A 23148-nucleotide genomic window follows, 5' to 3' on the forward strand; every position below is an offset into this window, starting at 1 on the left:
GGAATTCAGGTTTCATTTAGAACGGGTTAGGAATCACTACTGCTAAGAAGCCAAAATACCTGAGTGATGCTCTCTTGCCTGGCAGCTAAAATGATTTGTCTCTTTCCACGAGTATGTTGTCTTGTGCTGTGTTAACCTCCTGATACCTGAGCTTAAAAGTGAGTGCCAGAGAACAAATTCAGTGCCTGTATGTATTCCTAACACGTTTGTCTTGCCCTGTTTGTCTCCCTGTCCTTCTGCTCAGGTTCCATACTGCCCTCTGTAGGAAGCTCTGTAGGCAGTGTAAACGGATACCACACCTGCAAAGGTGAGAATGTCATTTCACAGTGCTTCTTTGTTGGATGTGTTAGGACAGTGTTCGCATTGGCATCTGTGTATGTTTCTGTATGTGTGCAAGAACTGCTGCCAGGATGGGTACGAGGGTAAAAATCTGAGGAGAAGCCACTGTGATGCTTCTTTGCTGGGTCACTAAAGGCTAAATGGGTTGGCAGCCAGTTAGATGCGGTACTAGGAAGTAAATTGGGCCACCAGATAAGACCAGTGAGGAAAGACCTTGAAGAAAATATATGTGAATCTTTGAGTCCTAAAGAAAGCCACATTAGAGGTAGTCTAGTCTAACCCTCAGCCTTCCGGCTCCATGATTTCTCTGTTATTTGGAGAAGGGGGAGCAGAAGAGTGCCCCAAATCCTTCACTACCTTCACTTCTGCAGTTCCCAAGTGTATTTAGCATTTTATTTGTACATCTGAGTACCTAATGTCAAAATCTGAAAGCAGATTAATGAAAGCTCTTTTGCTTTGTATATATAAACAAGAACTTTTATGTGATTTAGCAGGAACAGAATCTCTAGTTCACTAGAAGGAGTAGGAGAGACTTTTAATCCTGTTGAGTGATTTAGCATGAGGAGCCCCTGGGGAGGCTTAGAGACCTATTCCCGATCTGATTTTTGTTTCTGTGATACTAGATCTGACGGAGATCCAGTGTGACATGTCAGATGTAAACTTGAAATATGAGAAACTGGGGGGAGTGCTTCGGGAACGCCAGGAAAGCCTTCAGGCTGATCTCAGCCGAATGCAGGAAGTTCAGAAGGAAGCCAGCTCAGTACTGCAGTGGCTGGAATCAAAAGAGGAAGTCCTGAAAGCCATGGATACCTCTTCATCTCCAGCCAAGCCAGAAACAGTGAGAGCCCAAGCAGACTCTAACAAGGTACTGTGTTCACATTAGCTGCATCCCAAATGCTAAGCGGAAGGCACTGTCATACGGGTGTTCCTGCCCGAGCCCGGGACCTGAACGTGGGACACGGCCACCCACCCAGGCCACAAGGAGCCCTTTCAAAGGATTAATATGCCTAAAGTCTCCTAGAAAATTTTCTTACCTATGAAATCAGAAATTATTATAAATAATATTCAGAAATGAAACCAGGCATACCTGATTGGCTCCGTCAGAAGAGCATGTGACTCTTGATCTCAGGGCCATGAGTTTGAGCCCCACATTGAATGTAGACATTACCTAAATAAAACTTAAAAAAAGAAAAAAACATCTGTTTACAGAAAGAGAATATCCCTCTCTGAAGTATCAGCTCACTGAGAATGGGATCTTGTTTTCCCTATGATGCTGTAAGTCAAACCGTTCTCATCAAAGCCCCTTTCCAACTCTTGGGGATATTTAAGTGTAGCTGTGATTATGGTTCTTTCTTAAGGTTGACATGTAGGACTAGGAAAACTATCGGGAAAAATAAAACCATATAGAAAGTCCTATCAAAAAAATGTTTTTGCCAAAATTTTTTATATTCTAATTGGACATAGCATGCCATCTTTTCCAGCTACATAAATGTCCTTGACGTCACCATCATCGTCATCATCATATGGGATTAATAATACCTTTTTACTGGGTTCTACCGATATGTTGTACATAAAAGAAATTTAGATCTTGTCTGATTTTCATTTTAAAATAAAAATTGAAGCAGAATTGTTAAGTGTCTTAAAATTATGAAATAAGTCACTGATAGAATCAGAAGTGGAGCCTTCAATTATGGCCCAGTCTTCTAGTACTTTCCTCCACACACATAACTTTCCTGTGCAGAAGTCTCATGGCATCCCTGATGTTCTCTCTCCTAGGCCTTCCTGGCTGAATTGGAACAGAATTCTCCCAAAATCCAAAAAGTAAAGGAATCCCTGGCTGGATTACTGATGGCATATCCCAACTCACAAGAGGCAGAAAACTGGAAGGAAATGCAAGAGGAACTCAGTAAGTATTCAGAGGGATGTTGCAAATTCACTAAATTGCTTCTCTTTGAAGCAATTATAGAATTTCAGCACATCGTATAGAGCAGGACTTATTTTTAGTTAATTTTCATAAGCAACCAAGAGGCCCAAATAGGGCTAGGGAGTGAGTGAGTCTGATTAGGAAAAATAAATCTAGAGGTTCCACTCAATAGTCTCAGCAGTTTGGCTTTCTTGGGCAAGTCAATCTGGTAGTCTGCTGTGATAAGGAGAGCACTGGTGATGAAAATGAAAAATGGGAAATAATCTATTTATTAGAATTATTCTGTGTTCATACTGAACTATATATAAATGATATTGATAATGTTTATTGGCATGAAAAAATCACTGGCATGAAAGATGTCTATGATACAGTAAGAGTTAAATAACAGGCCATAAAATAATATAGTAATAAGATAGACTTGCATCCGTGTGTGTGTGTGTGTGTGTGTGTGTGTGTGTGTGTGTGCTGTGTAGTTTCATATAACCACCACCACAATCAAGTACAGAACTGTGTTATTTTAGCTAAAATTAAATGAAGGTTATTTTTAACCTAAAATTTTTTAACTAATGCTGCAGGGGTCATTTCCTGTAGTTTGTTAGGAACATAACTTAGGGATCAGGCCAGTGGCTGGTGAGACTAAAGGAACACATTCTCTCATTTCCCCTCTACAGATTCCCGGTGGGAAAGGGCCACTGAAGTGACCATGGCCCGGCAAAGGCAACTGGAGGAATCAGCAGGTCATCTGGCCAGCTTCCAGGGTGCAGAGTCCCAGCTCCGGCCCTGGCTAATGGAGAAGGAACTGATGATGGGGGTGCTGGGGCCCCTATCTATTGACCCCAACATGCTAACTGCACAAAAGCAGCAGGTCCAGGTGAGCCACAAAACTTACTGTGTTAAGCAAAGAAATTGGAGTCACATGAACCTGGTTTTGAATGCTGCTCTCAGCAAAATGACCCTAGACAAGTCACTTAACCTTCCAGAGTTCTTTTCCTCAGTTTAAATGAGATGTTTATAAGGACTTTATCACAGTGCCTTTCAAATAGTAAATAGTCAATAATTGTATTATTAATATCATTAACAGAGGCAGTAAGATGAGTGGATGTGAGAACGGGGGATTTCTGATTACTTTGTAGAATTGTATTTTACTTTTAATCCCCAACGGTAGTGATCATTTTACTTAATGTAATGTCTTATATCTGCTGGCTTCACTTAAAGATTTTCTGTTGCTCAAACCTCAAAAAAAAATTGATTTAAGTGTCCACCATCATAGAAATTTAGTTTGGTCAAATGATGTCATTTCTAATGAATTCCCGCTGAGAGCTTTTTCTTCTTCCTCTTCCTCCTCCTCCTCCTCCTCCTCTTCTTTTTTTGGGTGAGCACCAGAGAATCTTCTTGTTCTACATCCTCTTCCAAACTCGTTCCATCCCTTCTCATCATCTACCAAGTTCCCTAAATCAAGACCTAAGAGTAGTTTTTGAAGGAACCCTTTCTTTTAGCCCCTGCATCCAATTAATTATCAAGTCCTCTTTAGTTCACTTATAAATATTTTTCTATTCCAGTGGTTTTCAGACTCTTTGGTTTCGAAACACTTTTACACTCTTAAAAATTACTGAAGACCCTAGGGGCACCTGGGTAGCTCAGTCAGGTAAGCATCTGACTCATGATTTTGACTCAGAGTCATGAAATTGAGCCCCCCATTGGGCTTTGTGCTTAGCACAGAACTGCTTGAGATTCTGTCTCTTCTCCCCCTCTGCCCCTCTCTCTTGTCTCTCTCTCTAAAAGAAATAAAATCTTTTTCAAAAAAATTATTGAGGACCCTAAAAAGCTATTGTTTAGCTATTAATATCTATTAATATTTACTGTATTAAAACACTAAAGGGGCACTTGGGTAGTTTAGTTGGCTAAGTATCTGACTCTTGATCTCAACTCAGGTGTTGATCTCAGGGTCGTGAGTTCAAGCCCCATGCTGAGTGTGGAGCCTACTTAAAAATAAAAACAAAGGAAAACACTGAGGAATTTAAAAATATGTATTTACTGGGATGCCTGGGTGACTCGGGTGTTTGGGCCACTGCCTTTGGCTCAGGTCATGATCCCAGGGTCCTGGGATCGAGTCTCACATCGGACTCCTTGCTCCCCGAGGAGCCTGCTTCTTTCGTTGCCTCTGCCTGCCTCTCTGCCTGCTTGTGTGTACTCTCTCACTGACAAATAAATGAATAAATAAAATATTTTAAAAATATGTACTTATTAATTAATTTTAAAATAACGTTGGTAAAATTTAACATTAACATAAGTAATATTTTTTTCTTTATGAAAAAAATAGCATTTTCCAAACATAAAAACTTCAGTAAGAGTGGTATTGTTTTATGGTTTTGCGAATCTCTTTGATATCTGACTTAATATTCTCATACATTTTCTTATCTACTTCTGCACTTAGTCTTTTGCAATACCAGATGTCATGTAGCTTCTGGAAAACTCCACTGAACATTCATGAGAGAAAAATTATAAAAGGCAAATAATGTCTTAGTATTGTTATGAAAATATTTTGACTTCAGGGACCCTCTGGAAGGGCCTGGAGACTCCTGAGGCCCCCTACAGCATACTTGGAGAACTACTGTTCCAATTCTCCATTCTGAGGGCTCCTCTCTTAGGGAGGTTTGATCTCCGGCCTATACCATTGCAACAGCCTCCTAAATTTTCTTTGTCTAGTGCATTCTCCACACAGTTATCAAATTATCTCCTGAACTCACACATCTGAATACATGAAAATGCTTCGCTGGCTCTCTGCTGCTGATTGAACAAAGTCCAAGTACCTGCTCAGTGTCATATATGAGGCTTTCCACAATCTGGTCCCAGTTGGTCTTGCCAGCCTTGTTTCCCACTCTTCTCCCATATACCTAGGTTTCAGCTCACACCAGGTAACTCATCTTTTCCTTGAACACACCATACTCATACCACTCTGTGCCTTTGCTACCCTGAGGCCCTCTACCTGTAATGCCGTTCCTCAGTCTGACTGTCTGCTCACTGGGAAAACTCCTTCCTTGTGTCCTGTGTGAAGGCTTTCCTGACTTCCCTCGCCCACTTTTGTCATCTTCCATAGAATTAATCATCCTTACTTCTTGCTTTCACAGTGCCACGTTCGCATCAGTGTTTATCATTCTTACTTTTTTTTTACATTCTGTTTTAGTTCATCATTTATACATCTGTTATTCCTTAAAGTTGTGTCTTACTTATGTACGGTGTGAGTGATGAATACTTTCCATAAATTGTTTGATTTAATCCTTGAAACGGCCAAGATAAGTACATTCTACGCTCATTTTATAGATGAGGAAGCTGAGATTTGGAAAACTTTAAGAACTGACCTAAGCTTATATATATATAGTTCACGAGTGATAGAGTCAGGATTTGAACCCAGCAGTCTGACTCCAGAGCCTGTAGTTTGAACCCTAACTACTTTGCTGAGTGAAACAATGGATAGCAAAGCGTAAAAAGACATGCTACTTGCTTTAAAGACGTTCATTATCTAATCATGCTATGCTGTAATGTATAGATTGTATGTGCTGTTGGAATTCCAAGAAAGAAACTGAAAAATCAGAGGCATAGAGGGTTGAAATGGCAAGCCCAGCCAGTAATATAGCTAGCTCTGGGCCCAGGGCTCCAGACTTGCAATTCAGAGGCCTGGGTTTTGTCTGGCAAAGCTGATGAGGGCCAATCCAGAAAACTAGGCCAACCTTAGTAACTAATGTTGAAAGTAGGACAAATAAGGAAAAGAAATAGAATAAGCACAATCAATGACCCTTTCAAAACAAGTTTTTATTAAGCAGTTGTTAGAAGTGATATTACATTTTCCTAGTAGCCTGGTCCTTGGAGTTTTCTGGTTTATTTTCGAAAGGAGTTGGCCCTAGTTGGCACAATCTAAAATCAGTTTTTGTTTTGACACTCTTTTTAGATCTGTCTTTTTTCTCTAAACATCTTGATGTCAATTCCATTGCAGTTTATGCTGAAGGAATTCGAAGCACGCAGGCAACAGCATGAGCAGCTGAATGAGGCGGCTCACGGCATCCTAACAGGCCCTGGAGATGTCTCTTCATCCACCAGCCAGGTACAGAAAGAACTCCAGAGCATCAACCACAAGTGGATTGAGCTGACTGACAAACTCAATTCCCGTTCCAGCCAAATTGATCAAGCTATTGTCAAAAGCACCCAGTACCAGGAACTGCTCCAGGACCTATCAGAGAAGGTCAAGGCAGTGGGACAGAGACTAAGTGGCCAGGCGGCCATTAGCACCCAACCTGAGGCCGTGAAGCAGCAACTAGAAGAGACCAGTGAGATTCGATCTGATGTGGAGCAATTAGACCATGAGATTAAGGAGGCACAGACACTTTGCGATGAGCTCTCAGTACTCATCGGGGAGCAGTACCTTAAGGATGAGCTGAAGAAGCGTTTGGAGACCGTTGCCCTGCCTCTCCAAGGTTTAGAAGACCTTGCAGGTAAGTTAGGGTAAGGCACATACTGCTGACATGAGCGGCAAGCCAAAAGATTGGCTTCGTGATAGTCTCAAGAATCTAGGGTGACCTGTAAGTAGCTTTTAGATTCAGACTAGTGTTACCCTAACCCTTTGTCCAGCTATGGTGAGAACTGCTGTGGTTATCCTACACTGCCTGGGCACTAACGATATGTGAAGCTTTATGGAGCAGTTCCAGCAATAAGAACACTAACATCAATTTTGCCTGCAGGTCCAGATTCATGCTTGTAGGTGTATTCACAGGTCGAGTTACACGCACACACACAGAATCAGATGCGTATGATGGCCTTGCACAAGAAGAATTTTGTCATCAGTTTGTTGCCTTTCTCTGAAAACATTTATGGCTTTTTACCCGCTTAGAAGTAAAAGTTTACTTCTGTTACTCAGACCACCTTATTAGGTTGGTGTGAGGATTAAATAAGTCTAGTATATGAAGGAGACCAGCTTTGTGCTGCTTTTATGTTAGGGCCTCAGTTAACATAAGTTTCCTTCCCCTAAGATTAGACCATATACTCCCAGCAAACATTTTAAATGCCATGTTCAGATTTGATTGGTTTAAATTTGATTTCCTCATTTCAGCTGATCGCATGAACAGACTCCAGGCAGCTCTTGCCAGCACCCAGCAGTTCCAGCAAATGTTTGATGAGCTGAGAACTTGGTTGGATGACAAACAAAGCCAACAAGCAAAAAACTGCCCAATTTCTGCAAAATTGGAGCGGCTACAGTCTCAGCTCCAGGAGAATGAAGAGTTTCAGAAGAGCCTGAACCAACACAGTGGTTCCTATGAGGTGATTGTGGCCGAAGGAGAATCTCTACTTCTTTCTGTACCTCCTGGAGAAGAAAAGAAGACTTTACAAAACCAGTTGGTTGAGCTCAAAAGCCACTGGGAAGAGCTTAGTAAAAAAACTGCAGATAGACAATCCAGGCTCAAGGACTGTCTGCAGAAAGCTCAGAAATATCAATGGCATGTGGAAGACCTCGTGCCGTGGATAGAAGATTGTAAGGCCAAGATGCCGGACTTGCAGGTCACTCTGGACCCAGTGCAGCTAGAGTCCAGTCTCCTGAGATCAAAGGCTATGCTGAGTGAGGTGGAAAAGCGCCGCTCCCTGCTAGAAATCCTGAACAGTGCTGCTGACATTCTGATCAACTCCTCGGAAACGGATGAAGATGATATCCGGGATGAGAAGGCTGGGATCAACCAGAACATGGATTCCATTACAGAAGAACTACAGACCAAAACAGGGTCTCTTGAAGAAATGACTCAGAGACTCAAGGAGTTTCAGGAAAGCTTTAAAAATATTGAAAAGAAGGTTGAAGGGGCCAAACACCAACTTGAGATCTTTGATGCTCTGGGCTCTCAAGCCTGTAGCAACAAGAACCTGGAGAAGCTAAGAGCTCAACAGGAAGTGCTCCAGACCCTGGAGCCCCAGGTAGACTATCTGAGGAACTTCACTCGGGGCTTGGTAGAGGATGCCCCAGATGGATCTGATGCTTCCCAACTTCTACATCAAGCTGAGGTCACCCAGCAGGAGTTCCTGGAAGTGAAGCAGAGAGTGAACAGTGGTTGCATGGCGATGGAAAACAAGCTGGAGGGGATTGGCCAGTTTCACTGCCGAGTTCGAGAGATGTTTTCTCAGCTGGCGGACCTGGACGATGAGCTAGACGGCATGGGTGCCATCGGCAGAGACACCGATAGCCTCCAGTCCCAAATTGAGGATGTACGGCTATTCCTCCACAAAATCCAAGCCCTCAGGTTAGACATAGAGGCCTCTGAAGCAGAGTGTCGGCAGATGCTAGAGGAAGAGGGGACTTTGGACTTGTTAGGTCTCAAGAGGGAGCTCGAGGCCCTGAACAAACAGTGTGGTAAACTGACAGAGAGGAGCAGGGCTCGCCAGGAGCAGCTGGAGCTGACGCTGGGCCGCGTGGAGGACTTCTACAGGAAGCTGAAAGCCCTCAATGACATGACCACGGCAGCCGAGGAAGGGGAGGCCCTCCAGTGGGTCGTGGGGACCGAAGTGGATCTCATCAACCAACAACTAGCAGATTTCAAGGTAAGTCTTGCCCTTTTGTTTTTTAATCTTTTGCTATCTGATACATATTTCTTTTCATGTAGCTTGGAAACCCGTTGTATATACATCTTAACTTCTGTCCCTGGGGCCTCTGTTCTCACTTCTAACACCATCAGAGCACTCTGTCTGGAGACTAAACAGTCTCTCGGATTCTGGGCAACTGGTTTGAACATTTTTCTGTTGTAATTTATTTCAATGTTGATAACCAACTAAGGGTATAGAAAGAAATGTCCAAATATTACTGTTTACTCTGAGAATCTCCTCTTGAGATTTGTAACAGCCCTGCGTTTTTCTCCAGGTCCCTGTTTTTCAGTTGAGATGTGAGAAGTCATAAACAAGGATCATCTTCCCAAAGTGTTGATTTTTTTTCCCTCCTATTTCAGAGGAAAGTTGTTGATGTATTATGAAGTAAAATCAAAATTCTCATGAGTTACTAAGGTAAAATGTGACATTTCAAAGAAATTTCCAACTTATATCAGGCAGTGCTTAAGACTATAACCCAAACCCCCAGGAGTACAAGTTCTTGGCCTATAGGAGAGTTTGAAAAGCACCGCCCTAACTGCAAAAATGTTTTATTTCTTTGCCTGAGTCAGAATTTCCAGTCCTGAGGTTTTGTGAGTTTAAATTAAAACAACAGAGGAAGATGGGAGGAGTTGACTCAAAAATATGATTTTCCAGGTTAGGGGCTTGGAACTCTCAGGACTGGCGGGTCATGGCTTTCGGGATGGGAGCCTTTCATCCTGAGTTTCCTCTCTTGTCACTGCCAAAGAGGGCCTCACTCCACGCTGGCGGCCCCTCTGCTGCTTTTCCTTCTTGGTGCACAAAGTAGATGTGGAAAGGCTACTTCTAGCACTTCGCTTCCATCACTGGTGTTAATTATTCCCATGTACACCATCATACTCCTGCTATCAGAGTCTCTTTGTTCCCTAAAACCCCTGCCTGTCAGGATTCTTTCAAGTACAGTCATGGATGGAGAGGTGGTGTTGACACCAGGTCAGAGCCCCGTGGTCCTGAGAAAAGTTGCAAGACCAAGTAAAGAAGGGTGGCTGTTTCAGAAGGGCCCTCAGCTTAGGGGATGTTCAGCTCTGAAGCGGAACGTTGGCTGAAGGCCCCTTCCAGTGTTTGGAGACAGTGCACTTTGGAGTGACAAGTCATCGTTTTGGGGATTCTTGAGGCCCCAAATAAGGACAGGGGAGGAAGGGAAAATTCAGACCTGTGAGCCCACGTGTTTTCATCTTGGAAACTCCCACACCTCCATTCCCGGGGCAGGCAGGCCTCTCGCTTCATCACGTGTGGTGTCCCTGCCTCTTCTCCTGTAAGTGCCTCCAAGGAGACTGTCTTCTCTAGGCTCTGAGTTATTTAGGATTAACTGTCTAACTAACTAAATGAATTTCTTAGAAAACTGAAGCCTATCCCTTTGGGCTCCAAAATAGTTTTATCAAACTAGATTCTGATTTACATGGGAATTATTTTAAATCTTATTTGCCTAATCTTCTATGTCATACAGACGTTTTTCTTGATGAGTACAGGTTAACATTAATAAAAAGATGATGCGGTTCTCTCCGATGGGGATATCCTCAAGGATATTAGAGACATTTGGGGCTGCTTTGTACTGAATGTTCCTAAATGTCTGTGCAGGTTGAGTTGGGTATTGAAGTTCTTGTTTAGTGCCTCTTAGCGTGTGTGTAGCTTCTTTCTTCCCCTTCCCCGGCTAGCAGGGATTCTTTCCTCCTGCAGTGACTTCTCACTGCCCTCACTGGGCCTGCCTTTAGCCGTCTGTCCCTGCTACTCATCTTCAGTGAGCTAGAAAATGAAGTAATAAGCCTGTTAAAATTGCATTAAATGCAAGCTGGAATATAAAAAAGGGTCCATAAGCAGGCATACAGAGTGTTTGGATTTGAGGATAACTAATCATTTCCTTTTCATCTAATCCTTGGTTGCTAGAAACATTCTGAATTTTGATGTAGCTGAAAGATTTTAAGAAATTACTGGCCATTACCGTATTTTATTTGTAGCCTATATATGTAGCCTGGAAGTGCTCAGAGTTCAGTCTGCTTAGTCGTTTAAGGTAGCATATTTGTTTCACTGATTTCTAAGAATACGCCTCCCACTACCAATACCTTGTGAAGGCTAGGACCAGACACTGATGAGCTGGTCACCTCAGAGTGTGTTTCTCTGCAGGGGACTGGTGTTGAAATGCAAGACTGGAAGAAAAGAGAGAAAGAGGGTGGTGGAGCTATGTGCCCTGTGTGTATCCTCCTCAAGTTGGGGGCGCAAATCAGAAGGCTGATTCCACAGGTCCGCCTTATAAAGTCAAAGGCGTTGGGAAGTGTTTTTGCCTCCTCCCAGCAAAGGCCTTCGGTCAGGAGGGGAGGAGCACACTCCTGGCTCTACTCCTGCTGAGCTCATGGGAAGTGAAAACAATGGGAGGGGGAAAGCTCAGTGTGTCAGCTCTACAGTCCCCTAGAGGGTGAGTAAAGGGAAGGTCTTTTTGGACCCATTCAAAGGACTGCGTCATTTTGGTGGTTTGAGTATTGAGTTTTGGGTTAATGTGCTCTATATCCAGCAATGGATTAATCTTCCATCACTAAACCAGCAGATAAGATTCATAAAGTGTGACTCTGCTTTCAGACTCAAAGTGTTTTTAATAAGTCAAAGTGTTTTTAATAAGTCAAAACCAGAGGGGTGCCTGGGTGGCCCAGTCTGTTAAGCATCTGCCTTTGCCTCAGGTCGTGGTCTCAGGGTCCTGGGATCCAGTCCGGTGGTGGGACCACACTCTCAGCACAGAATCTGCTGACGAGCAGAGGATATGAGTCTATAGACAGGAGTGTGGGCTCGCTCTGCTCTGAGCTGGCTAACTCCACTGAGGATGGGTGGAAAAGACAGATGAGTCAGGTCTGGGGACAACCCCGGGCTTACTTGGGACGGTGCAGTAGTGCTGAGAAATACGTAGAAAGGCAGCTTGTGGGAAAAGTTATTTCCTCCTTAAATGAACGTGAAAAACTGAAAGTCATTATTCTGAGGGAAGGCTTTTCCGTCAGTTGCTTCTGAGTAAATGATAGAGTCTGGTCAGCCAGTGAGGATCTATCAAATGGGAAGAGAGTCCTCTCCCACTCTAAACAAACAAAAACCTCAAACCTTCCTAAATTAGGCGCTTTACTGGATTCGGTCATTCCAGAAATCTCAAATGAGAATGTTGAGCGTGTTTTCAGAAAACTGGAAGGAAAAGAAGTTGGCTAATCTCTTCAGGAAGTTCTGTTTTCCTGAACAAGAGAGTGATTATTGAGGAGAAGGAATCGTATGTGCATAACAGGACACTAACAAGAAAGGAGGGACCTTTATTTCACTGAAACTCAAGCCAAAGAAATCTAGTAACTCTGATGATAACAAGAGGCTTTCCTCATTTTGAAATTCCCTGTGCCAGTTTTATAGTCAAGAATTGAGATCATTCTGAGTCTCAAACTTTCAAACCCCTTCCTGTACACACACACGCGCACACACATACAGAAACACACACACACATACACACACCCCTCTGCCCAAGAACCACAGTGGCCTCTCAGTCAGGAAGTAGGTGGTGATTTGGGCATCAAGGGCAGCATCAGGAAACCCGGATGCTCTTTGCACTCTGTATTTCATGTGTTAATTTTTTTTTAAGATTTTATTTATTTATTTGACAGAGATCCCAAGTAGGCAGAGAGGCAGGCGGAGGGGGTGGGGGGTGGGGGAACAGGCTCTCTGCTGAGCAGAGAGCCCAACTGGGGACTGGATCCCAGGACCCTAGCTGAAGGCAGAGGCTTAACCCTCTGAGCCACCCAGGTGCCCCTTCATGTGTTAATTTATATTTACTGTGCATTTGGGCGAGGCTTCAGATTCAGCACGCCACACTCGGTGACAAGAAAGAACAAGTGGGAAAAATGGAAACCCTTTTAGGGTCCATAGGTTTCTCACAAAGGTTCACTTTGCCTAATAGTGCGCTGGAAGCACCCAAGCCTGTTGCGTCTTTTCCTTCCTTGCCTTTGAGGCTGGACTGGTGGGATATAGGTAAGGCAGCAGGCTTCCTTAGAACCGTCCTCAATCCTGATTCAGGTGGAGTAGAGCCCAGGGTCAGGGATTGCACGTGCTTACAGCCTTTGTCTGGAGACCTCAGTATCCCACCAGAACACCAGAACAAGAAAGCCCTGTAAATCTCTTTGATTTTTTTTTTTTTTTTCCTTTATGGAAGGCGAGTTTAGGCTTCCCTCTGAGTACACATGAAAACTCTTAGAAGACAGGGTTTGACATGGAGCTGAAAGGCTGCCAATTTGCACAAAGATACTTCCCTGCCTTTCAAACAATTACAAAGACAGTATCAGCCCATCTTAGGTTTTGCCAGTTAGATTCACTAGAGAATAAAGCAAATAAGATCAGCATTATCTACCTGCCCTTGGAAAGAAAGGAAATCACACTTGGTGTGACCTGTCTGTCACCTGGAGGTTTCAGTGTTTCCAGCTTTACAACAGCAAGATAAGTTGAGTAGGCAGCCCCGCTCCTGCCTTGTGCTGACCCTTGGCCTGTCTTGGTTTTTGTTTTTTTCTCTCCCTCCTTCCTTCCTTTCCTTTCCTTTCCCTTCTTTCCTTCCTTCCTTACTTCCTTCCTCCTTCCTTCCTTAAATGAGGTTACTCCAATTGGAACTATGAGGGTCCAAGGAAGTAAAGAGAATGCCCTAGAACAGTAGAGAGAATGCCCTTGACATTTTAGGCTGGATAGTTCTTTGTGGTGGGGGGCTGCCCTGTGCATGGCAGGATGTTCAGCAGCCTCTCTGATCTCTACCCACTAGATGCCAGTAGCAACCCTGCCCCAGTGTAACAACCAAAAATGCCTATCTAGACATTGCTGGACATCCCCTGGAACGCAAAAACCTCTCTCAGTTGAAAACCACTGCCTTGAAGAAAATTGCCACCTACATGTGGGAAACTTAGAATTCCGCGGGAAAAGGTGCTAGTTGATTAAATTAAATATTTATGTAGCAGACACCTTCTCCTAATCTGATGAAGACTGTGTGGTAGCAGCAACTGCCTCTAAGTCAGCCTTCCTTTAGGCCAAGCCCTGGACTCCTGATTTTTGTTGGTACTAATCTGTGTCTGGTTTAAAATTTCCTAGGCACTTTCCCTGGCATCAGCAGTTTATTTTTCGTGGAGTTGTTGATGCAGGTGTTTGGTTGATGATGCATTTCTAAAGAGAAGAACTTCCTGTGTGGAAATACTACAGGAGGTTTCCTCCTTCCCTGTCTTTAAGGGGAGACTATGGTCTCTGTCAGTTGCTCTCCTCAGCCCAGGAACTCACAGTTTGGCTGCTGATATTTATAACCCTTCAGAGACCACCCCTCAACACCCCACCCAAAGAATCCCAGTGCTCTGTAATAATCCCTTCAGCCCCCACTGTAGCAACTGGGTGGGGAGAAGTGAAGAAGGTGCCTTTAAGGACTTCAGGTTTGCTTTATGTTGAAGTCTTTCCAGCCCCATTTTATAGTATCCCCATTAGTATGTTAAATAACAGCATCACAAAGCAAAATCCCAAGGTTGCAGCAATTACATCATCTTAAAGGAGCCTCACGCTTCAGTGTAGGTAGTAAAACCAAATGGAAGCTTGTCAAGAAAGCATTGACGTATTTCAACCCTTCCCCCCCACCAAAAAAAAATCTGTCTGGAAATTTTGATAGCAAGGGAAGATTTTAAATCAACAAAAGAAAGGACTGAGCTGTTTGATTTTAGTTTACTGAAATTCTTCACATCGTGTCAGCACGTAGCATTTGCAACTGAGGTTCACCATATGATCTTGTACACGAAGGAGGAAAAATATGTTTCCAGAAAAACTGGAATTCACCCCATGCAGAACTTACCTTCATTGTTGAATATTTGATTAGTGAACCCGGTTGAGATAAGCACAGACTTGCAGAACAGGACCGTTTCTCATTGTGTCTGGAAATGAACTGGTCTCAAGCCTTGGCCTAGTCCTCAGCTGTAGCTTCAGAAAAATGCCAGGCACTTTCAAGCTAGCTGGCTGGCACACGGGTCGTAGCATAAACAGGGAGCCTCTAGGAAGTGTGATGAGTTGCTCTGAAGAGCACTTTATTGTTAGGGTTGGTTGGTTCACCAGGAATGAAATGAGTCCCACGGGGAGTCGTGTCAGGTCACTGCACCAAAGCATCACTGCACCAAAGGGCTGTCTCCTGCCAAACGGATTCTTCCCAAGTCTCAGCTGTCCCGGTTGGGAAACCTAGCTATGGGAAGAATGTGCTCCCTCCCCACCTTCCTTAATACTTAGCTATTACCACTACCAAGTGCTCTTCAAATACCAGTCTCTGGTGTTGGCCATGGAAGATTAATGGGACATACTTACTCCCTAGGCCTTCACAAGCTGTTTTCCTGCTGCTAACACTGTGATTTGAAACATGGACCTTTCAGAACTCTGGCCCCTCCAGGATAAGAATAAGTGCTGCATGGTGATGGTCCATGGATCCCTTGGTGGGGGTTGGGAGGAAGGGGCTCGTTATTCCTTTCAGTCCGTTCTTACTGAGCACTTGCTCCATGCCAGGCCTCGTGGGGGGACAGTGTGTTATGGGAAGCAGGCACAAGGGAGTGCAGGGGCAGTGATGTGTGGTGGCAAGTCCGTTGAGAGACATCCTAAATCCAAGCTCAAACTGTAATCCCCCATCAATCAGACATTTAAAATTCCAGTTGCACAGGCGCATGGGTGTCTCAGTGGGTTAAGCCTCTGCGTTCCGCTCAGGTTATGGTCTCAGGGTCCTGGGATCGAGCCCCACATTGGGCTCTCTGCTCAGCATGGAGCCTGCTTCCCCCTCTCTCTCTGCCTGCCTCTCTACCTACTTGTGATCTCTCTCTCTATCAAATAAATAAATAAATAAAATCTTTAAAAAAAAATTGCAGTTACAGACAAGAGAACTGCAACTTGAAGGTGTTATAGTATCTTGTTCAAGCCAACAGCAAGTGACTATTAGAACTGGGATTAGAAAGGTTTGTTTGGTACCAAAAACCATGCTTAACCAATAGTTGGGTGCAGTTTTACCCCTTGGGGACATTTGGCAATATCCAGAGACATTTTTGACTGCTACAACTAGAGGAGCTGCTACTAGCATCTTATTCAGCCCACTTCTAACGAGGTGGGGGTTTGATATTTTTTTCCCTCCCTTCAGATGCCATGACAAGAGTTAATTGACAAAAGAGTTGCACTGCCTGGCAAAGCTTCGTGGTTTTCCTCCCTTTTTTTTCAAAAATAAGTTAAAATAGTGTTAGTTCGGAGAGTGACTTACACAGATCTGTTGGATAAAGTTAGGATTCTGGTGAACTAATTTGAGTCAGTGGCTAAAGAATTCTCTTAATACTTGACCAGTCCCCACCCCGCCACAAGCCTCCTGCTGTGGAAATCAATCAACTGTGTATCTCAAGCTGCTTCCTGTAGGGTGTGTTATGGAATGGCATCAGCCCCAGCACCAGCTGGGAGTCCTGATCTCAGTGTGATTTTATCAGACTTTGTCTCTTTGGAGCCTTGCCGTTTGGAACAAAGGATCCTCTGTTAGGAATGCAGAGAGCGTCTCTGATTGGACAGCAAGCATGTACGCACATGGTTCCCACGGAAAAAAACAGACAAATTACAATATAGCCTTCTAGTTGGGCCTCCAAGGTGCTTTTCCCTTGGGTTTTATTTTCACCCTTCTTTCTGTGGGTGCTTATCCTTCACCCAGACCATGTAGGAGCCATCTGATTTGATGGATTAATTTATGGCCTCCTTCAGAACTGGTCTATATCTGTGCCTCTAGTCTTTTCCTTCTGCAGCCATGGAAACTCCATATTTGATCCCCACTATTTTTCCAGTGTTATTTCCTATATAGACCACCCATCCACCCCATCCACTCATCCCAAACCCTCCTTATACATCTCGCCTATTTCTACCCAAACCTCAAGGCTTGGTCTAAGTCCTGTGTCTCCCCCCCAAAGCCTCCTTGAGCTATCCAGCTCACAACTTCTCCTGTTCTCCTAAACCACTTAAGATGTGAAACTCATTTGGCCTTTATCATAGACTGCCAAACTTTGGTGTTTTCTGATTCTATGCATTTGTCCCATCTCTAATCTCAGTGAATTCGTTTTTGTGTCCCTAGAAGTAGTTAACATATTGGTGTGCATGTACTTGGAGATTAGTGAATATATGACTGATTAGATGAGTGCTCTTTATTTCTTATAAGCCATGTGAGCTCTGGGATTCAAAATGCTGTCTACTTTGCAAGACCTGATGCAAATCCTTGTGAATCCTGAGAAATTCTAATTCTAGCCTAGATTCCTCACCTCTCCTTGCCTGTGGGCTCTCTCCCTTCTTCACTAGTTAGCATATGTTAAAGGAACACAGTTTCATTTTGATATTAGCCTGAACAAAACAAAGAAACTTGCTACTTCAGTTGCGCTTAACCAAAGCCAGATCCTGAAATACCATCTTGTAGTTGTTACCCATCACTTTAGAGTCATTGTCACTGGCCCGATTAGTTCACAGCTAGGAAGAGTCTTCATACTGCATGCAACTTAGTGTAGTTTAAAAAAAAAAAAAAATGGAATGAGTCTGAGTCAGAAATACTCAGCTTTGAGTTCTGGCTCTATCATTTACTAGCTGCATGTGACCTTGGGGGAAATCACTTAACCTTTCTGTATAGTTATTTTAACTATAAAATGTGAAATGGTTACCTTTAGAGTTTTTATGAGAGTTAAATGAAGTGATGTAGATGAAAGCACTAGGCATATATTAAGTGCTCAATAAATGATAATAATCTCTTATTTTTTTATTATTTTTTTTTCTTAAAAGATTTTATTATTTTATTTGACAGAGAGAGCAAGAGAGGGAACACAAGCAGGGGGAGCAGCAGGGGGAGAGGGAGAAGCAGGCTTCCCAACAAGTAGGGAGCTGGATGTGGGGCTCGATCCTATAACCCTGGGATCATGACCTGAGCCGGAGGCAGACGCCCAACAGACTGAGCCACCCAGGTGCCCCATAATCTCTTATTTAAAAAAAAAAAAAAAGTATCCAGGCATACAAATTAGAATATTATAAAATCTTTTTAATAAGAAGTTATGCCTTTTGTGCCTAGAGATAATTATTCTCCAGAAGATTTGCTCTAAGGCCCAGTACTCGATTAGATTAGTTCTTTCTCTTCTTGGAAAAATGGAGATTATGAGGGTAAAATAAAATTAGCTCGGTGGCAGCAGTGAAACAGGTGGTTGGACAACAGCTTTCCTGAGCAGTTTTTGTGGAGAACAAGTATAGAGCTGGTTTCTAACATTAGAGTTGCAGTATATAGACAATATGGGTCATGACTCGTAACACAACTTTAAATGTACTTGATGCACACATACATACATGTGCTTACTTACTTATTAACTTGTTAACTTATACATATCAAAATCCCACAGTGAGCATGTTTTTCTGAGACCATTTTGACCTTGGCTTATGTGTTCTACAAATCAGTGTTATTTTCATATCATTAACCAGAATTAACCAGAAGCCATTACCAGCTCAGTGACTTCCTCAGTAACTCAGAGTTACCCATCAGATCAGTTTTAATGATCTCAAGGTCCTTGGCCTAATTAGCTTTTAACATAGACCATGTTATGTTCACCCGTTGCCATACAGTGGCAACTACCAAGTCAGCATCTTTGGGAGAGATATCTCTTAATATTAATCAATCGTTAATTAAAACATTGAGGTGTGAGGGGGAAAAGGTATCAGCTTAGTTTCAGAGAAAAGCAGCTTAAAAAACACAGATATAATTAATCTCTCTGCCAGGCATATATACCAGATCCAGATAGTTTTACAGAAAAGCTTTAATTCTTCACAGTTTCAGCAGAAATGTTTTTAATAATTCGGTTTAATGTATATATGAGTCAAGGGAAGAGGATGCTAAGAATTCAAAGAAATTGAACTTCTCCGAGACCTCCTCCAGCTTGAATTCATTGCATCTATCTAAGTGACCCATTTAATGTCTCTGTCATCTTGCAGTTTGTTCCCAAAGGAAAAGCTCTGATTTGGGTCCAATTCTTTATTTTCAAACCAAAGTTGGTTGGTTGTCGATCGATGGTAAGAATTGCTTTAGTAACAAAATGGAAGAGACAGTTTTCATAAATCTCTTCCCTCTGAATTATTTATCCTAACTCCTTTTCTAATATTGGAAAAAGGACCCCTATAGCAAGATTTCTTGGCAATTCACCCCAAAGGCCTGTTTCGTAGAAATAACCAAGCAGTTAACATGCGAAAGTTATAGTCTTGCAAATCTGGAGCAGGAATGGCTGCTCTCAGTCCCAAGTGAAAGCCCACATGGCCATTTTCTCAGGAGAGCCTTTCCTGAGCCTGCAGATCAGGTCCCCTTGACTGATGCTCTTCTAGTACTGCTTGCTTTTCTTTCAGAGTACTTACTGCAAGTGAATTAAAATGAATGTCTGCCGCCCCTACTGGAATATAGGTTCCTGACTGCATATTGCTCATCATTTTCTCCCTTGGTGTCTGGCATAATTTAGAGCACATAGTAGACCCTAGTAAATATTGAACAAGTTGAAAAGAATCAAGGCTATATCTTATGAAATTACTTGCCTTAAGAGGACAGAAAGAGGAACCCAAAGGTCAAAGAAGTACTAGTTAAAAAGATAGCGTCAGGATAGCATCGTGTCATGGAAGCCAAATGAACAGAGTCTCAGGAAGAAGGGAGGATCAGTACTTTCTCACCACTGCTTATCCTTAACCCACTAATGTGATCCAGCCGCTATCACTGCACTGAGACTGTTCTCTTGGAAGTATGCACTGATGTCCTAGTTGTCAAGTCTAGTAGTCTTGTCTAACTCATCGTCCTCCTCATCTGTTATGCAGCATTTAACATCATAGCTTCTTCACTCTCAAAACCCTCCTGTGCATTTTCTTTCCTGACATGGTATTCTCTCCATTCTCTTCTCTGGCTGCTATTCTGCTTTCTTTTTTGGTTTGTCCTCCTACTTCCCAAGTATGTGGTCTAAAATTCGGTCATCTGCCCTCTTCCCTTTTAACCCACATTTAATCCCTGGATGTCCACCCCTTCGTTCTTCTATGGGGGAAGGCTTCCAAATCTGTGTCTCTACCCCAAACCTCCATCTTTTGTGTAAGGGGCCTTTCTGGACACCTCCCCATAAGGTTGCCTTTGAGTACTTCACATTCAGTATACTCTGAATTGAATGTTTACATTTTCAAATAGTTTCTTCCCCTCTACTGCTGTTTTATAGGACAATTATGCCCTCAGCAATACAAGAGTAATGCTATAGCATTGTTTTATTTTCCTCTTAACCTCTACCTTCTGTCTGGTCAGCTTTGAAGTCCAAATATTCTGTTTCTGTGATTTCCTTCACAGCTCCCTTCCTCGTTTTCATGAGTTCAGGCTTTTGTTACCTCTTGACTGAACTGCAAAGTCCTCCTGATTGCTCCACCTTCGATCTCCCCCATCTAAGCTTATTCTGTACAGAAACCAATGCAGTATCATCAAACATAAGCTCAAATCTTAAGAGCCTGGATTTTCACTAGCTATGCTACTTTGGACAAGTAATTTTACCACCTCAAGCTTTATTTTTAATTTAAGAATTTGGATTTTTAAAATGAGATCACATATATTAAATGACAGTTTAATGAGCACTCCCAAACTACTGGGAGACTTTCCTCGTACCACTCAGTAACTCTCATGAGCCCCTGGTAAGTTTAAATAAGTAAATTTCAATGTCATAATGGTTTTCTGAATAAAGAAGCATAAATTCATGCTTGGAATGAAAGGGCCTTGGTGAACTGGCCTTGAGCTACTTACCATTTTGACCTCTCATTTTTCCCTTTCATACTCACTGTATGTAAGCCATGCTGACTTTGAATTTGCTTCTGTAGGCTCCCTGCCTCTAGCCTTTCACTTAGAAATCTTGTCTTTACCATCTCTACATATCCATATCCCAGTGAGTAAATGTAATTCCCTCCATAAAGCCTTCCCTGATTCCTCCTGCCTTCCTTCCCTCTACTCTTCTGTCCAGTCTTTTCTAATTCGCAGGGCCTGGTGCTTTTGTCATTACTATTTTGGTGAGTGGCTATAAGAGGGATTAATACACTGTCTTTTGGAAAGTCTGCAAGCAGGAAAGGGCTTACAGGGGTCATGAGAGTTCCTGCAGAGTGTGTGGAAAGTTTTCTCATGGGTTTAGAAACACATGTGAGCTCACAGAGCATCAAAATCCTTAGTATCCCATTTAAAAGAAGCTTCACATCATGTTGTATTGCTTAATGAGCCACTCCATAGCCATCTTTATGTAATAAAAACACCTTAGGATGGTAGTTACTGATGCCCAACAGGTACAGACTAATACTGTGGCGTTTCCACTTGCCACTGAATAAATGCTTGTAAAGTCTAGCGAGCCTAAGATGAAAGGCATTTTGTAGATTTAATATATGCAAGATGTAACCAGTCTTCTGTATCCTCCTTTAATCAGAACTAATCCTCCAAGAGAGAGGGGTGCATGAAAAGGCATTAAAGAATCTGGGGAAGTGTGGACCTGGGGTCTCCAGATTGTCCTAGGAAGCTGGTGGTTTACGACTGGAGCAAAGGAGCAAAGGCAAAATGTCGGGTTCAAAACTTGGAGAGGGAGCTGTGTTAGGGTGTGAGGAGACTCTACCCAGCTGTCTTTAATTAAGAAGACAGCGGGAAGGACCAAGATTGTTCTTTCTTCTAAGTTCACTGAAGGAAAATCCAACACCAAATTTCGTTCTTAGGAATCTCAAAATAAGTAGAGAATTCTTTGAACTCTGTAATCAACTAACTGGAAACTAATTTGAAATTTGGCTTTAGCACTTATATTTGTGGTTATAGGAGTGGGGGAAGCATCCAAAGAGGTTCTCTGGAGCTCCCTGTACTTGTCTTTTAAAAAGCTTACACACAGCATGTGAAATGAACAGATGCTTTTTTTGTTGGAGCTATCAGGGTAACAAGAGGCTGAAAGCTCTATCAGGTATTTATTTCAGTCACTGAGATGGCTATTGGCAGAGTTCCACATACCAAAACTAAAGAGAAACTCATGAACAGATTAAAAAAAAAAAAAAAAAAAAAAAAGATGTGGAGGAAAGAGCCCTGTGCTTCCTCTCCTGATTTCTTCCTAAACACATACTGATGATAAAAAAGGAGCAGTGCACTCAGATAGCACTCTCTGGCTTCTTTTTTTGTGGTGGGGGAGAGAATTGGGCAACTTTATGTAATCCTTTCTATAGACTGTGTTTGAACTTTGGGGAGATTTCTCTATAATAAATCTCTTAACACTTTATAGTCAGAGAGTATAACTTAAGCCAATAAATACTTTGAATTTGAACTTCATAATTGTTAAAATGCTCTGTTTATTTATATCACAATATGGAGCATTTGGCCAGAATAGTGAAAATAAGGTAAATAGATTGATATGGGGAGGGCTTAAGAAGACTGAATTGGTTGGCACCTGACTGGGTGAGGAAACAGGAAAGGAATTTCTGGCCATGAAGTTTGTGATTCCACATCAAGATCATTCTTTATAATGGAATAACCACCCACCCTAGTCGAGAGCCAGAATTCCTCAGATTCTTCCAACCAGAGGGGCCCTGGCACACTAAACAGTCTGTTATGATATCTGAACACTTAAGTGAGTGTATTTGGCTAGGGAGACTTGCTAGTGAAATTGATCTTGCCTTCCCTGGGTTTTTCCAGTTGTACTGAATAATTAAAGGAAAATTAAGACCCAGATTCCCTGAAGTGTTAAGTATCAGATCTGTAGGCTGATCATACCTTAGGATCACAGTGTGTCAGAGTTAGAAAGGACCTTAAAATTCACCCTGACAAACTGATAGAAGATTTGTTTCCCCAAATCCTTGCCCCTGACCCCTCATGGGTCAGGAAAGTCATCATTTTAGGGGACACTTTATTCTTTGAGTAGCTGTGAGAAGGCTTTTTGTTGGTTTCAAATCCACCCTTGCATCTTAGTGTGCCAGCTTAAGAAGACATCCAGTACAAGCCTCCTTCCTCCCACATCCCAGCCCTTCAGATACTTCACATTGATCACATTGCCTGGAACTTTCTCTAGGTCAAGAATTCTTGGTTCTTTCTCTTGTTTGTTCTTCAGGGGACCAGGTTTCTAGTGTCTTACAGTATAGGACCAGGAAGACTCAGGATTCTGGTATGGCTTCTTTAAAACTTTTAGAACTAAATAAAAAGTTAGAAAGGCTATCAAGACACAATTTAGTCT

General features: G+C 42.6%; 1 protein-coding gene across 28 annotated transcripts in view; it reads left to right on the forward strand.

Moving 5' to 3' along the window:
* MACF1 (microtubule actin crosslinking factor 1) overlaps nucleotides 1-23148 on the forward strand; it is a 337353-nt gene that overhangs the window by 246130 nt on the left and 68075 nt on the right. For 25 of the 28 annotated variants that reach the window (XM_032877332.1, XM_032877340.1, XM_032877337.1 and 22 more), the window contains 6 exons: nucleotides 245-307; nucleotides 963-1204; nucleotides 2116-2245; nucleotides 2935-3134; nucleotides 6255-6750; nucleotides 7365-8836. In XM_032877332.1, the coding sequence (XP_032733223.1) occupies nucleotides 245-307; nucleotides 963-1204; nucleotides 2116-2245; nucleotides 2935-3134; nucleotides 6255-6750; nucleotides 7365-8836 (2603 nt within the window). The remainder of the gene's footprint in view (nucleotides 1-244; nucleotides 308-962; nucleotides 1205-2115; nucleotides 2246-2934; nucleotides 3135-6254; nucleotides 6751-7364; nucleotides 8837-23148) is intronic. The other 3 variants (XM_032877336.1, XM_032877356.1, XM_032877358.1) reach the window with 1 other exon arrangement.

The sequence above is a fragment of the Lontra canadensis genome, unplaced genomic scaffold (genome assembly GCF_010015895.1).
Source record: "Lontra canadensis isolate GAN:19392208 unplaced genomic scaffold, GSC_riverotter_1.0 scaffold60, whole genome shotgun sequence".
Lineage (NCBI taxonomy): Eukaryota > Metazoa > Chordata > Mammalia > Carnivora > Mustelidae > Lontra > Lontra canadensis.